Source organism: Nicotiana sylvestris, chromosome 2 (assembly GCF_000393655.2).
Source record: "Nicotiana sylvestris chromosome 2, ASM39365v2, whole genome shotgun sequence".
Taxonomy (NCBI): domain Eukaryota; kingdom Viridiplantae; phylum Streptophyta; class Magnoliopsida; order Solanales; family Solanaceae; genus Nicotiana; species Nicotiana sylvestris.
Genome location: NC_091058.1, coordinates 1503933 through 1519948, shown reverse-complemented (window position 1 = coordinate 1519948; position 16016 = coordinate 1503933). Strand labels below are relative to the sequence as shown.

The following is a 16016-nucleotide window of genomic DNA, read 5'->3' as shown; positions in this document are numbered from 1 at the left end:
TGGGAGACTCGAACTCACAAACTCTTGGTTGGAAGTGAAGGAGCAACACCTCTTGTCGTTTAAGAAGAGAACAAGAGATGAAATAAAATAATGTAGAATCGACCAACCAGCTAACGGAAAATTCTACCGTTAATTGTTTAAGAGGTATAATTCCAAATCCTATTCGATTGATAGAAAGAAGTCGATAAAATTCACTAAGTTCCAAACACGCGAAATGAAGAAGTCACAGATTTTTCCAAGATTTTCTTCCCTCAGAACCTACAGTCTGGACAAGCTGACGAATGCCCTTAATTTTCCAATAAAAAAACGATTGAAAGATCACAAACTTTCACCATTTAAAAACTCTTTCCTTTTCCTTTTCGCCTGATTTTCAACATCAAACTTCCTCTTTCTGCACCTTCATATCATAATCATTTCTAATAATTTCCCTGTTAATTATATAGGACATCAAATCATAATAATAAAGGTTGATTCATCAGCATAGATAGATTGCAAAAAACAAGGGCAGTGAATGAGTGTTATGAACAATTCTTTGTCTGTGAGCATGGGAAGTTTAAAGAATGACATAAAGAGCGAAGTTGGCAGCTTAAAGAGTGAAATAGGAAGTTTCAAGAGTGAGAATTCATACAGTAAGCTGCCGCTAGATGAGTCTTCTCTTGCTTCTTCTGAATCAAAGAAAGTGACTCCTGTCACCTCCGATTTTGAACTCAATTGTGGCAGCTTAGCACCTACTAGTCTCAGTTTCCCTGCCCTGAAATTCGAAGTGGACGATGATGTTGAAATTCAATCACCTGATAATTCCATTTGGGAATCATTCTTTGCTGATCAGCTGGAGGGAGATTTCATGATCTCTTCCCCCGTCAGGAACCATCCCTCGCCTCAGCCTGCTTCCAGTTTCAGTACTACTACTCATAGTAACAACAACAACAATAATAATAACTATAATATATACGCGCATCATCAGGGGATTCATGGGCAGAGCATGATGATGTGCTCACCTCCTCGCTCTCCTTTGGGACCTAATTACCACTCGAGTAATAAAGGCAAGGGACTGAGCCCACTCCAAAAGGTATTCAACTCTCCCAATAACCAGTTCATGCAAATTGAGAGCTTTAAACTGCCAGCTCTTGAGAGTTTCTTGGATGATGATTATGACAAGGAGGAGGATTTGGCATCCTCGTATTTGGCCCTTAAAGTTTCAGGTAGTGGTGTGGCTGGATCTTCGTCCGAGTCGTTTGATGCACTGTCGGTAGTGCCCGATCTGTTGGAGTGCCTGGCTTTGCCAAATTCATCATCTAATGGACCAGGTAGCTTTATGGGATCCTTACTTGGCGACACAAGTGCCGTCCCAGACGATGAAATTTTCCAGACGGGGTCTATCGCTCCTTTGTCCCAACAGCTACAACAAGAACGGCAGCATGAAAAGCAACAAAAACAAAGACCAATAACACATGCACAACCACCAATGACACAACAACAACATACGCAAATTATCAATCACAACTTGGTTGTTGCTGCACCTGATCAGGTACTACTTTATCTGTATTAATTTTCTTTGTAAATTTACTTCGACATTTATAATTGAGGGTTCTTTACAAGGTTAGGGAAAGGAAACCATATCTAGCTAGTACTACTCATCTTGCACGTCTTGATTTCACCTCATGCAAATATGCCAAAATTTAGACTGTCTTTCCCTCAGCGTATTCGGAATTTTAAGAGTACGGGTGCACCACTATTTTTAAATAGATGTATGCTTTAACAATAGAGTATTTTTTTTTATGATGACACAACTTGACGAGCAAACTCTATAATATTATTAGTATTATTTATGTCCTCGACAAATTTTCATACTTTGAAAGCTATCAATAATAGAATCATTACTTGCAATAAATATCTTATGTTATATATATCAAGCTAATATAAAAAAAAATTCATGCCTCTTATACATAGATCTTTTTATGTACTTCTATTTCCCTATAGATACGTAATTTGCATTATTAGTTTATGATTATAGCGGGAGTTTAGATTAATTTTATTATCTTTTTTGGTACTGTTTCATGACAAAATGTAAGCCTTTTTTGAGAGATTAACCTTTTAATTTTAAAGTTTTTTTTTTCAACGAATACTTACAACCTACTATTATCAGTGATAATCTTCAAGAGAAAAAGATGGGATCAGAACATCACATTTCATGAAACATTTTAGTGAAAGCCTTCTTTTTAAAGAACAACTTAAGGCGGTGCACTCATCGACCACCGAGCCGAACACTTGAGTGCATGGGTGCTTATTTAAAAATAAAATCAAAAAAATACAAGTGCTATACATAGTCTAGGAAGGGGAGCATGAGTTCACGTGAACTCACCTCCTCCCTCCCGTATAAATCCGCCCCGGCAGTTTCCAATGCTATTTATTCAAATTAACTCTCTAATATACCTTGTTTACAACATTATTTTTCTTTTTCAATAGTAACGTACAGTGGCGGATGCACGTAGGGAGTTGCGGGGTGCTTAAGCACCCATTAACTTTGACCATATTAATAAATTTATATAGACACCTTACAAATATTTAGATAAATATTGAGCGAGCATCCATAAGTAAATTTATTTTTTCTTTTCTTTTGAAATTTTTATCTGCGAGCACCCATAACTTTAAAATCCTGGATCCGCAACCGGTAACGTAGGAATTAAACCAAGTCAGCTAAAAACGGCAACATATCTACAGCGAATTCTAACGACTTGCTTATTATGACCATGCAAACGTGTTTGTCCCTCTTTGTATATGGACAGAAGCTTATTAAGAAAAGAGCCTAATCCTTAGTCATCCCACAAAATTGGACTCTTTCAATCAGCTTCACTAGACAAATATAATCTATTGCTAATTTGAAGACGTTTCACTAGACAGCAATGTTCTAATTTATAGCCTGTTTGGCCAAGCTTTTTCAATCCTAAAACTATTTTTTTTTTCAAAGTTAAGGTGTTTGGCCGGAAGAAAAAAAGGTGCTTTTGAGGAAAAGCAGAAGCAGAAAAAAATAGTTTCTCTCCAAAAACACTTTTGAGAAAAATACGCTTAGAAGCAATTTTTAAAAGCTTAGCCAAACACTAATTGCTGCTCAGAAGTACTTTTCAAATTAATTAGCCAAGTACAAACTGTTTTTCACCAAAAGTACTTATGAGAAAAAAAATACTTCTAAAAATTAGCTGATTTTTGCAGTTTCACCCAACGGGCTATTAATTTCCTAAATTATATAGGTGGCACTATGCTAATTAAAGATAAATAAGTGTAAATAATCTAATTTGAACGCATGCATGTATATATGCAGGAACAGGACAGTGGCTTACAACTGGTGCACCTTCTCCTTGCCTGTGCAGAAGCAGTCTCAAAAGAGGACTACATGTTGGCCAGAAGATACCTCCACCACCTGAATCGAGTTGTCACCCCTATCGGCGACTCCATGCAACGTGTCGCTTCCTGCTTCACCGAAGCTCTTACTGCTAGACTCGCCGCAACCCTAGCCACTAAACCCAGCACTTCTTCTGCTCCAAAACCATTCAACCCTTTCCCTCCTAATTCCCTAGAAATCCTCAAAATCTATCAAATTCTTTACCAAGCTTGCCCTTACGTTAAATTTGCTCATTTCACAGCTAATCAAGCCATATTTGAAGCATTTGAAGCCGAAGAGCGGGTCCACGTCATCGATTTAGACATCCTTCAAGGTTATCAGTGGCCCGCTTTTATGCAAGCGTTAGCAGCCCGACCCGGTGGAGCTCCGTTCCTTCGTATAACAGGAGTCGGGCCGTCTCCTGAAGCCGTCAGGGAAACGGGCCGATGTTTAACAGAACTGGCTCACTCCCTTCATGTTCCGTTTGAATTTCACCCTGTAGGCGAGCAACTTGAGGATTTGAAACCGCACATGTTTAACAGAAGGATTGGTGAGGCTCTGGCTGTTAATTCGGTGAACCGACTCCATAGGGTCCCAGTCAATTGTATTGGAAACTTGTTAGCCATGATTAGAGACCAGGCTCCGAATATAGTAACCATTGTGGAGCAAGAAGCGAGCCATAACGGGCCCTACTTTTTAGGCCGGTTCTTAGAAGCGTTGCACTACTATTCAGCGATATTTGATTCTCTGGACGCAACTTTTCCGGCGGATTCTTCGCAGAGGGCAAAACTGGAACAGTATATATTTGCGCCGGAGATAATGAACATAGTGTCGTGTGAGGGAGCAGAGAGAGTGGTGCGGCACGAGAGGTTGGAAAAATGGAGGAGATTAATGGAAGGGAAGGGGTTTAAAGGGGTGCCACTGAGTGCCAACGCAGTGACGCAGTCCAAAATATTACTGGGACTTTACTCGTGTGATGGTTATAAATTGACAGAGGATAATGGTTGTTTGCTCTTGGGATGGCAAGATAGAGCCATTTTAGCTGCGTCTGCATGGCGATGCTGATGCTGGTTTCTCTATTTGCTTCCCTTCTTCTTCCTTAATGTTTACTTGTATCAATGTATGTCTCCCCTTTTCCTTTCTTTCATTTTCTCTATTTAATTTCTTACTCAGATTGAGATTGCTTTTATCTAAGCCCAAACAAAACAAAACAAAAAGACGCATCAATGCCAAAGAGGAAAAAGAAAATGAAACAGAATTATCAAAGTTCTAGATGCATGGAGTATTATTTTTTCTGTGTAAGTAGAATGGGACCTCTTAAGATGGATTAGGTCAACATTAATTTATGATTAAAAAAAAAAATTGTAAGCTTAACATGACAAATTGTTAACGAGTCCCCAAATCTGATTAGTGTTAGATTTCTCTAATGTATAAATAGGACGGTCCATTCTCAACTTGAATTGGAGAATGTGAGTCGCATCCCCTACCATGAAAGTTTTGCTGTTTAGTGATGTATAAAATCACCACTGGAAGTGGTTTTGTTTAAAGAAGAAAAAAAGAAAGAAGAAAAGTAGAGGAAACGAATTATGAGACCATAAAAGGATTTCAAGCTTCAGGAAAAAAAAAAGTTTTTTTTTTTTAGATCATATCTTTTTCGTTTTCTTATATATTTATGGTTATTCTAAAAGACAATAAAAGCTAAAGTCGCATGCTGCGTTACCTTGATATTGTAAGAATTACTCGGTTGTGTTATATACAAAAGTTGCTGAGACTTTTTTGGTAAGAATAAAGTTTACCCTGCATCACTCAATAAGGACAATTCCTCCTAAGACGACCACAAGTATTAAAAAAATAACCAGCATCCTACGTAAAGGTAGGTAGCTAGTACACTAATGTGTCAATTATTGACTAAAACGTGGAATCCATAAGTGAATTTAATTATGCGTCGGTTTGACAAGAAAATCCGAGTCCATTGACCATGATGAGAAATCACCTTCTGCGTGTCCCCATCCTTCCCTGTATTTTCCAAATGAGAAATCTGCGACTACAAATGTAAAGATGCCAACTTTATAGAACAAACGTGATAATAGGAACATGCAATAGTTACATAGAAATGCCTTTTAACAAACATGTAATAATGAGGTACATACAGATTATTAACTCAGTGACTAAAAGAGCAGGTAACCCCATGAATACCACAAGGTCAAACTGAATCACACTTGCAATCTCACAATATGGAGCACGAACAGATGCTTTTCTTTGGGGTCTCGTCAATCTTCTTTTCTGTTGCAGAAAGACAAGTCTCAGCAGCAATAAAGGTTAAGAATAAAACATCAATGGTTTAAGTTTAACAACATAACCCTGGACTGAGAATTGGCAACCGGGGGCTAGAGTAGGGGACAGCGTGTAGCAGGACCACCTCAGATCTTCAAATACAGAGCTCTCTCTCAAGGTTCAAGATACGCACATAGACGGTGAACAATTATACATGCGTCTACAAAAATACGACAGTTTGCAACTTAACAAGAAGTGGCAACGGAACTCCTTAGAACTTGGTAAGTCCACATTCATTAGATGCTCTACAAGTTGAGAGTCAGCAGTTCAGGTCACACTATAAAGAACAATTATATATGCGTCTACAAAAATACGACAGTTTGCAACTTAACAAGAAGTGACAACGGAACTCCTTAGAACTTAGTAAGTCCACGTTCATTAGATGCTTTACAAGTTGAGAGTCAGCAGTTCAGGTCACACTATAAAGAGGAAGATTATTCGGATTGTAGCAATCATCAAAAATTATGCACATCAATTGTAGACTAGCAAAATCCCTCAAAGTTGGATCTTCAGATAATTCAACAAAAACTAGCAGTGCTTGACGGTGAAGAAGTTAAGAGAATAACAATGCAAATAAACCAAAATAGACGAGGTGAAAAAGACCAAAAAAATAGCAAACAACAGCTATGCCTCAATCTCAAGCTAGCTAGAGTTGGTTATATAGATCCTCGTTGACCACATCATTCCACTTAGACTCGCATCAATCCAATATTTGAAGATTTTGATCCACACAAGTTTTTTTCTATTTCATTTTTGGTGTAAGGAAGAACTGGTAGAAGATGTGGACACACTGATAGATGCACTGAATCCTTGTAAGAAGAACAAGGATATAAATCTTGCTCTCCTTTATAATTCTTGTAGAGGCCCGACACTCACTCTCACATAACGTTATTGGTCTTATAACCGTTTTATAGAACTTGCCTACCAAACTGCATCCTCTCTATCATATAATACTCTGGTAGTATTTCTTCATTTCTTTTCTGATCAGTAAATATAAACTTAATAGCAAAAGATAGCAGCAAGCAGGTGCCTAAGTAGTTCAAAACATGAGGTAGTTTCTCCCTTTTAGACTTGGAGGAAGTCTATGAGTTCTACTATCAAGCTAGGATCCTCTAGAGAATTTACATTGCTCCACCAATACATGTTCTATAGGCATCTAAACTTCACGAACAGTAAGGATAGATTTTTATCCACAAAATATTTATGGTTTCTCGCAATCCAAACTGCCCAAGATACACAAAGAAATAGCTCTCCATATCTTCTTTTTGCTCTTGGTAATTCTTTGGCCCTGCCAGTTGTTAAGCGTATCTTATGTTTCCGGCATCACCAACAAAATCCCAAATAGATTTGGGAACATACACCAAATCTTCCATATGTACTAACAGTGCAATAATAGCACTTCTCCATTTTATCAACCATCCTATTTTAATTCTGTGTGTGATATCTTCATCAATTGTTCCATTCTCCTAGAGCCGAGATCTAAATTAGTGCATTTACGCACCATAATCCTGTCTAATCTCGCCTCACCTTACCTCTTCTTTATGCTGGCTAAACTTGCCGTGCGTAGATTCAGCTCCAAGCAACATAGATTGATAGGATACAATAAAGAGTAGAGGGAAAAAAAGGAAAAATCATAAAGACAATTCTACACCATGAAACAAGTGTTGAGTTATCATGGAATATATTCAAAGTGACATAATGAATACATGTAAAAAGCTGGTGTAATTATAAGCTTGTGTATTAAGCAACGTGTTGAGTTGCTCATCCCACCTAGAGCACATTCAAGCTGATTTTTAATAAAGCTAATTTCACTCACATAATACCCCAGCAAATATTGATCCATGATAAAGCTAATTCACTCACATAAAAACGCTGGATATGTTAACATCCCAAGTTACTGTTGTCAACACAAGATGGTGGTAAAATACTAAAGTGTAACATTAAGAATTATGCATTGATTCATTCTTCAATGCCCCATAGCAAGTTTTCATTTATGCTGATATAGAAAGTAAGAACAAGGTAAGAAATATATTGGCTTTCGATGTACATTCGCTTACAATTTTACCCTAAACATGGTAATTTTACCATTTAATTGGTTAAACAATGCTCAATTTTCGTAACTTCCTCAATTTATGTTATTGGGAGATACTTCAAGTGACATTTCCCTATCTCTATGTCATTCATTTCAACCTCAACTCCCAAAATATTTTCCACACTTGGCTATATTTTCTCTTACAAAAGTTTATTAACGAGTCCAATAAGTAGAAGAGGAATAAAAGTTATTCTAGTTCTCCATCTTATTGCCAGCCAACAAATTGCAAACATCCACCGTGTTATAGAAGGATGGTTGCAAATTTCAGCGGACATAGAGTAAATTGAATCGAATTGACAAGCATTTTTCTGTTCAAAATAGAAGAAATATTAAGATGGGATCAGAGAAATGTCAAATCTTCGCAACCTCCTCCTTTCTTCTCATAAAATAGCAATTTCTCCACACCACATGTGAAAGACTCCAACTGAACTATATCTGAATATCTTACACTCTTGCCTTAGAGAAATGTCAATCTTCTGAAAATCTTGGCAAAGCCACTAGACATCTCCAGCATAACTATGTTAGACAGATGCATTCTATGTTAGAAATAAGACTCCCACATTCAACACTGTTGCTTAAGGTTCAACACATTCAAAGGAAGAGATAAAAGCTTCTAGTTCCCTTTCTGTTTTAAGAACATAAAGATTTCATCAGGTTAAAATGTCCTAATATAAAACAGGAAGACATAGCATAGAATGCCAGCATATTCAGTAGTAAGGGGAACCAACCTGATTTTGCTTTAGCTATAGATGGTTGTACAACAGCATGCATGGTAATTATACCATTTGGTAGCTCGCCAAAAGGCGTCTTGCATTGACCAACACTCCTGCTGTTTTCCAAGATTTTGCCAGCACATATCAATTTTACATCATTTGCCGCCTTGGGTGCAATTTTTTTATCTGCAGTGAAAACAACTGAATCTTATTAAAACAAAGCCCATAGACAAAAAGGTACAAAGAAGCATATGAACGAATCCCTTTTCAAAGACCCCTGCAAATAAATGGACCATCAGAAAAGTAATAAAGCATGATATAAGAGGAAGGTGTCAAATCTTAAAGTTCAGATGTCTACTCACTTTCTTGCACGATATAGAGCAAACATAAAGGTGGTTTTTCCAGGCTCAAAACTCTATCACCTTTACCAACATAGGTTTATAGTTGTGAAAATTTGGTCTTGGGTTTACCCCCTTTGTTTGATAGGGGTGAAAATAGGGCATATTGAAGGTTCAGTCTTAAAAGTGTAGAAACTTAAAATTCTCTTCTAATTCTGAAGGAGTAGCGGTTTGTGTGTCTTGCTTTGGCTCTGGACGAACTTTACCTGTAGCTAACCCAAAAGGCTTCAACTTTTGGCTGATCTTTTTATTTATTTTTCTTTTTTCTTTTTTAGTGTGAAGGTGGGAAAGTACTTTTTCTTCTGTTCTCTTCAAAACCAGAAAGCTCCTGGTTGGAAAATTTACTTAGCTCGTCCTGCAGTACGGTATTTGAACACTGAATGACAGAATTTTACTTTGCTTTTTTTTTTTTTACTTTATTGTTAATATTTATAGTTATTTTCCTTGCATTAGATATATATTCTTTCATTTTTTTCCCTTGATCAGCACCTTGTTTCACTATGCATATGTATCAATTTTTGTTGTGCATTTAAAATCTCAATAGACCTTGGTGCTTTCCTGCGCTTTTGGCCTTTGAGAGCACCACATTTAACCCTATCAAGAATCCTAAGGTCCATGGGTTCTATTTCAAGCTTTCCTAGGCAAATGAGTAGGACCAAAACGCTTAGTTGTCAATCTTTGATGGAGTCAATATGATTTGGTGTCATTAGCTCGATGATCTAGCTATCAAGTCCCCGCTCTTAGAATTCAGCATATATCTGACAATTTGGATACATATTCTACTTTCATGTACAACACTATGAATCATGCAATTTTGGATCTAGGTAACACTGTCTGGATGTAGGCTGATTCACTCTGGTGATGGTGGTGATTTTGATCTTAAAGATGGATAATAAATATATACCCTAAATTTTTTGACACTATGAACCGTAGGTTGGATATATTTACTTTTTGTTTTTAAAGAATATATGACTGCAGTGAAGGGGAGCCTTGGTGTAACTGGTAAAGTTGTTGTCATGTGACGAGGAGGTCACAAGGTTCAAGGTGTGGAAACAGCCTCTTGCAGAAATGCAGGGTAAAACTGCGTACAATAGACCCTTGTGGTCTAGCCCTTCCCCGAACCCCACGCATAGCGAGAGCTTAGTGCACCGTGATGCCCCTTTTTTAATATATGACTTTAGTAGTATGAATACATTCCCTTAAAGTGATTTTGTCATATCATATGTGCAAGCAAGCAATCATAAGTGCAGGAATATCGAGAGGATGCATACAGGAATTTCTCATAATCATGGGTTTACACCAGGCGGCTGGCTTATATTGAGCTAACTAATAGTATACACTATACAAGATGAGATTCTATGGTGAATGATGTGGGCTTACAACAAACATCTTCCTTGAATGGCTTCTTGTTTACCATAGTTATGGACAAAGTAACTAATATACATAGGATGATATTCTAAGGCCTTTGATATTGCATATGATGTTGTGCTAAATGACGAAACTAGCAAGGGAGTTGACACAAAGCTGGAAATATGGAGAAACCCTCAAGATAGTGAAGATTTTTGGAGAACTAAAAATAAGACCAAATATATGCAGCCTAAGACTCCTGAACCCAATGATAAAAAGAGCACTAAAACAAATACAACACACAATTCTTTCATGTGAAACATCAAGGCACATGATGAAAGTTCACACCAGCTAATAAAACTTCTGAATAAGCAGCACGAAAGCTTGAACAGACTACACTAGAAACTCGGGACTCATACGAACTTATTGAAGATGAGTCATTTTAAACGGAATTGACGTTCAGAAAAAGAAATACCTCACTACAGTTCTTGACTCAAAAAATTCTGCAAAGATACTTTCTATCATTAATTCAATATTAGTACATTTGCGACTTATCTCCACAAGGTAGAGGTAAGGTCTGCATACACACTACCTTCCTCAGACTATGGGATTATACTGGGTATGTTGTTATTGTTGCGACTAACACTAGCACTCTTGGACTTTTCCAGAGGAGTTGCCACTTGACACAAGCTTTCTAACTAATAAGCCTGACCATGAACGGTATAACAAATTCAAAAGCTGCCTATAAGTGACTTAATCTAACAAAATTCAACTTTCAAATTATGCAGGTGTCCTTTAGACTATTATTTTTTAATTATCATAGTGTTCAGGCCAGCTTATGCGCACCTCAACTAACTCAACAGAGTACCTGCTACCTCCCACCAACATGTACCTGGTAAGTAACTCTATCCACCAATGCTTAGATATATGAGAAAGAAATCACCTAGTATTTTTGCCAGGATGTGAACCTTTGACCTCGTGGTTCTCAATACACTTCATCGACCACTAGGCCACACCCTTTAGTCCCCCTTTTAGAGCTAATTTTCAATGCAAAGGATCACACTGATTGTAAAACTAAATAAGCTAAAACGAGAGTTGAAAGTCCTTAACTTTTTAATCAGGGAGGCATCATATGTGGGCAAATTACAACAACTGAAAACATGGCAAGACTGGTTATACATAGCCCTGAAAAGAATTACACGATGCTTGACTTCTAACTAGGAAAAAAATATTAAAATTAGCAAAGTAGGGAGGTAGAAAAAAAAAACCTTTGGGCCACTCGGCGACAATTCTCTCTTTAAGCATAGCTATGGTGGAAGCAGGTGAGTAGCGAAAAGGACCAATATCTGATCCATCGTACAACCGAAATTTGAGCTCTATCAAGTCCTCCTCCGGCATTTGCCCACCGTCTTCACTTGTTTTCCGATCAACACCAACCAAACCTCCAACCTTCACTGGACTTCCCAAATTACCCTCAGCTCCTGAAGCCAAACACAGAAATTGAGTACACGCCGTTGAACCACTCAAACCCCATAGTTTAAAAAAGGGAAATAAATTAACTTCTAAGCTACAAGTATAACACGAATATAAAAATAAATAAAATATTAACATGTACCAGTGATTAACGAGTAGTGAAAGAGCAGATTTGAAGTATTATTGAGTTTGGTTGCATTGAATTTAGTAAAAGGGAGGGAGAAGAAACCAGGAACCCTAGACCCCAAATCGATGACGTTGAACGGGAAAGTAAGACGGAAAAGGAAAGAAATGTAAAACAGTGAAGAGCTTACAAAATATATACAGTGGTTAAAACCCTTTCCTTTTTGGTTTTGTGTATGATTGGAGTATGATTTTGACGTTAGGTTGGTCTAATGGTAAACAATTTCCGCTTCCAACCAAGAGGTCGTGAGTTCGAGTTTCCCAAGAGTAAGGTGGTGATAAGTGATGTGAGGGTCTATTTGGAAACAGCTTCTCTACCCTATATTAGGGGTAAGGTTTGCGTACAAACTAACTCCCAAACCCCACTAAGTGGAATTACGCTGGATTTAGAGTGTACGCCACGTGGCTCACGGCTGGCTCGAGCTGTTGTATCACTTTTTTCTGTTCGTTTTTTCACTTTGCATTTTAATGGAGGTTTTCTTTAATTTACATTTTTATCTTTTTACAACTATTATTATTTAATAAAATCATAAGGTATATCTTTTCGATAAATCGTAAGGTGTTTGAGTCATTTTTGCATCCTATGTTTTTTGCTCTTTGCTTTTATGATAAATGATTTATGGATGAGATTAATTACTTTGTACCTTTCATGATTGTGAGAGGCGAACCATCTTTAGAAACATTGAAAAAGTGATAATTTGCACACAAAACAACTTGAGCTTTTCTTTGTTTTTTTGAGAGTTTTCCAATAATTAAGTGATTTTATTGTGATAAAAAATAGGAAAGTGACTTTACTAATTAACTCCAAACAATTACACTATTTTTTACGCTAAAATGAAATATTTATTTTATATTCTTCTCTCTCTTCTATATTCCCTCCGGTTCACAATAAGTGTCCAATTTGCTTTTAGCACGCCCATTAAGAAAATACTAAATTCTATACAAAAATATCTACTATGACTTAACTACCCCTAATTAAACATTTAATGTGAGGAGTAAGAAAACTTTTTAGGGATATGTACGTAGAGGTTATTTTGTAAAAACAAATTGAATTCTTTCTTGATTACATAATACATAACTGGACACTTATTTTGAACCAAAATGAAAAAGCAAATTGGACACTTATTATGAACCGGAGGGAGTATTATATTAATTTTTTATTTAAATTTATTTTTTATTTCATAAAACAAATCGTTTCTTTTTTCTTTTTTTACATGTTAATCCCAAATAATTCATGCCTTTCTTATTTAACCATTTAATATAAAATTATTTTATATCATAAATTTTTAAATAATATAAATTGTAAGCAAATATTATACATATTAATGGATAATTTAAATAAAAATAAAATCATTGATAAGATATAATTAAATAAATATTATTTTATGGTAAAATTTAATGAAATTTTTACATAAATATTCAACTTTCAGGATTAGTATGCCGCTCCCATAAATGCTCTATTAATGCATTACAGAGTGCAAAATGAGCATCTTTGTCTATAAAAATAATATATACGAAAATTAATTTATAAAAATTATACACCAAAATCAAAATATAAAATTAATATTATAAAGATATTACATAAAAAGTATAAATAATTATAAAATTTATAATATATTAATTTAAAAGTCAGTATATAATAAAAGATAATAATAAAACATTAATGAATAGTAACGGTGTTGATGGTGTAACATTATTCACACACCAAAATGGGGTAAGAAATGGCGTTAGGTTGGAGCACGAAAACACTAAATCTTACATCAAAATAGCGTTTGGCGTCAAAAATGGTGTTGGGTTGGAGATGGTCTAAGTAATTTAGTCACCTTGAATGATCATTTGAGGAATTTACTTCAAATTCAATTTAACTAAAAGAAGTTTTCTTTTAAGTTATAGGAGCATTATCTTGAAGCACATTAAAAATGAGTGATATTCTCTTAAATTCAGTATTAAGTGGTAGTAGTACAATATACCTTCTCTTCTATTTGTAATGAAACCTTCCTTCTTAGTACAGTTAAAAAAGAGCCATAACAACACTAGGATAAGTAAAAGAAAAATTGAAACTGAGTTTGTACAGGCGAGGTAGAACATTGCACTATAGCAGACAAAGTAAAAGTAAATTAGGAAGTGATCATATGTAAAGAAATGTGGAAATACATTTTTCTTATTCACTTCAATTCTCTTTAGAAGCAGCACGTTACAATTTTTTTCCCAGACCATTAAGACTTTTAACTACAAAAAACAAGTAAAACAAAAAATCTTCTCTGGTCATGAAGTAGAAAAAAAGAAAAGATTGGTAAATCTAAGCAACTCCACTTCCGCTGTAGTAAAGTAAAAAAAAACAAGAGGAAGAGAGAAGAGAAGATCAAAGCTTTGCTCAGACTCTCCGAAAACGTCGTCGGGTGCGTATCGGATCCTCAAAAGTATTGTATTTTTGGAAGATCCGATACGGGTGCGGCAGCATTTTGGAGAATCCGCGCAACAGGATTAAAGCCAGAGAGCACCAGCCTCTTTCAAAAGTGGAACTAATGTGCCATTAATGTGAGCTGCCATGACACTGTCCATAGCTCCAACCAACTTCCCACCTATGAAAACAACAGGCAAAGAAGAGGAGCTGCCCAAAAGACTCATTAAAGCCTGCTCCCAACTGGAGTTCTCATCTAATTCATAAACTGTTGGGTTGACACCCATTCCACAGAAAAGCTTCTTGATTGCGTGACACATGCAACAAGTATTATTGCTGAATATCACCACTGCATTCCTTGATGCCATTCCCTGTACTTCTTCCAATGGGTCACCACCACCCATCTTAAAATTCTCAGGTAGGTAAGAATTCCAAGACTCTGTTTGATAGTGCATTCTATTTATTTCAATTATGAGAATGTCTATAGGGATGAACGAAGTTAACTTTATCCAAGTATGGGAGGTGCAAGACAAGTGAGTCGGTTAGCTCAATTATCCTTGTGGTGAGTGAGGATGATTCAGGTATTTACAACTAGAGGTATTTATAGAGAATGGCAGGTGGATAGAGGTATTGGGTAGTGAAGTGTGGTGGGACTGGTTAACTGTCCTTGTTGTATTTTAGCATAAATACAATTTCAGCATTTGGCTTTGTTCTAGCTTATGTTGATCCAACACATTTACCCAAAGAATAAAATTGCAGGCTTTTGTCTGAAAAGGGAGTCGAGTTCTGAGACTAGTTATTGTTGTTGTTACATAGAGGGCTGAAATATTTATAAGTCAGGAACGTGGCTTTCATAAACTTAACAATGAGCCGTCCTTGTTCAGTATGGTTCCCTTTTTAAAGGAGACATTTGTCTCTGCTTTTCGGCTGATTCTAAAATATTGAGACAGTTTTACCTTCTGACCTCACTCCTTATTCATATCAAACTTTAATTTGGACGGCTGCTTTTGGACAAATTCCCGACATTTTGTCTCTTTTGCTATTGTGTAAAGACTCGCGTGTTTTTTGAAACAAAATAGGGAGTACCAGGTAGTAGTTGAAGTAGTAGTTCCCTGATATAAGAGCAGTTGCATATAGTAGGACTAAGAGTAGCTTTGGGGAGACAAAGTTGCTGCACTTTTTGCAATATCAACTTCCTTTTCTTTTTTTTTTTTTTTTTTTTACAGAATGATCCATTGTGATGAAAATGCATGCAGTAATGCAGAAAAAATTTACTCCCTCCGTTCCAATTTATGTGAACCTGTTTGACTGGGCACAGAGTTTAAGAAAAAAAAAGAATTTATGTGAACCTGTTTGACTGGGCACGGAGTTTAAGAAAAAAATGAAGACTTTTGAAATTTGTGGTCCTAAACAAGTTAAAATGGGGTCCAAAGTATTCGTGTAGTTATAAAAGCTTCTCATTAAGGGTAGAATTGGAAGTTTAAGCTAAATTGTTTCCAAATTTAAAAATTCTTTTTGGAACGGACCAAAAAGAAAATAGGTTCACATAAACTGGAACGGAGGGAGTATTTTGTTATTTTGTACCTCACGCAAGTAGTGCATGCAGAAAAATTATTTTGTGCCTTGAGAAAGGAAGGGAAAAATGAGTCAGTTGTCCACTTCTTGTTGGTACAGAAACTGACAGCAGGACGGCGGC

The 16016-nt window shown here is 36.3% G+C and overlaps 3 protein-coding genes across 5 annotated transcripts; 1 reads left to right on the top strand and 2 right to left on the bottom strand.

Annotated features, from left to right (window-relative positions):
• Window positions 1–544: 544 nt before the first annotated feature.
• LOC104249076 (GRAS family protein RAM1) lies at window positions 545–4552 on the top strand. The gene is made up of 2 exons (XM_009805452.2): window positions 545–1528; window positions 3320–4552. The coding sequence occupies exons 1-2, from the start codon at window positions 545–547 to the stop codon at window positions 4442–4444; spliced, it is 2109 nt and encodes a 702-aa protein (XP_009803754.2). The 3' UTR covers window positions 4445–4552.
• A 521-nt stretch (window positions 4553–5073) lies between these two features.
• On the bottom strand, window positions 5074–12096 carry LOC104249077 (membrane-anchored ubiquitin-fold protein 4). 3 transcript variants are annotated; one of them, XR_716623.2, is made up of 5 exons: window positions 11879–12094; window positions 11532–11744; window positions 8534–8704; window positions 5530–5662; window positions 5074–5423 (listed from the first exon to the last, which is right to left on the bottom strand). XR_716623.2 is itself a non-coding variant. In XM_009805455.2 (4 exons), the coding sequence occupies exons 2-4, from the start codon at window positions 11659–11661 to the stop codon at window positions 5607–5609; spliced, it is 357 nt and encodes a 118-aa protein (XP_009803757.1). In that variant the 5' UTR covers window positions 11662–11744; window positions 11879–12096; the 3' UTR covers window positions 5425–5606. The 3 variants fall into 3 exon arrangements, 1 of the variants encoding a protein (XP_009803757.1); XR_716624.2 differs by having other exon boundaries at window positions 5181–5395; XM_009805455.2 differs by lacking the exon at window positions 5074–5423 and having other exon boundaries at window positions 5425–5662; window positions 11879–12096.
• A 2307-nt stretch (window positions 12097–14403) lies between these two features.
• On the bottom strand, window positions 14404–14724 carry LOC104249078 (glutaredoxin-C5-like). The gene has a single exon (XM_009805456.2). The coding sequence runs from the start codon at window positions 14722–14724 to the stop codon at window positions 14404–14406; it is 321 nt and encodes a 106-aa protein (XP_009803758.2).
• Between the last annotated feature and the right edge of the window lie 1292 nt (window positions 14725–16016).

What these genes read in the sequence shown, in the direction of transcription:
- LOC104249076 (XM_009805452.2), top strand. Translation starts at nt 545, where the DNA reads ATGGGAAGTTTAAAGAATGACATAAAGAGCGAAGTTGGCAGCTTAAAG. An exon ending in TTGTTGCTGCACCTGATCAG is followed by an intron (nt 1,529 to 3,319) that starts GTACTACTTTAT and finishes GTATATATGCAG; the next exon opens with GAACAGGACAGTGGCTTACA.
- LOC104249077 (XM_009805455.2), bottom strand. Translation starts at nt 11,661, where the DNA reads ATGCCGGAGGAGGACTTGATAGAGCTCAAATTTCGGTTGTACGATGGA. An exon ending in TGTCGCCGAGTGGCCCAAAG is followed by an intron (nt 8,705 to 11,531) that starts GTTTTTTTTTTC and finishes TTTTCACTGCAG; the next exon opens with ATAAAAAAATTGCACCCAAG. An exon ending in TATAGCTAAAGCAAAATCAG is followed by an intron (nt 5,663 to 8,533) that starts GTTGGTTCCCCT and finishes TTTCTGCAACAG; the next exon opens with AAAAGAAGATTGACGAGACC.
- LOC104249078 (XM_009805456.2), bottom strand. Translation starts at nt 14,724, where the DNA reads ATGGGTGGTGGTGACCCATTGGAAGAAGTACAGGGAATGGCATCAAGG.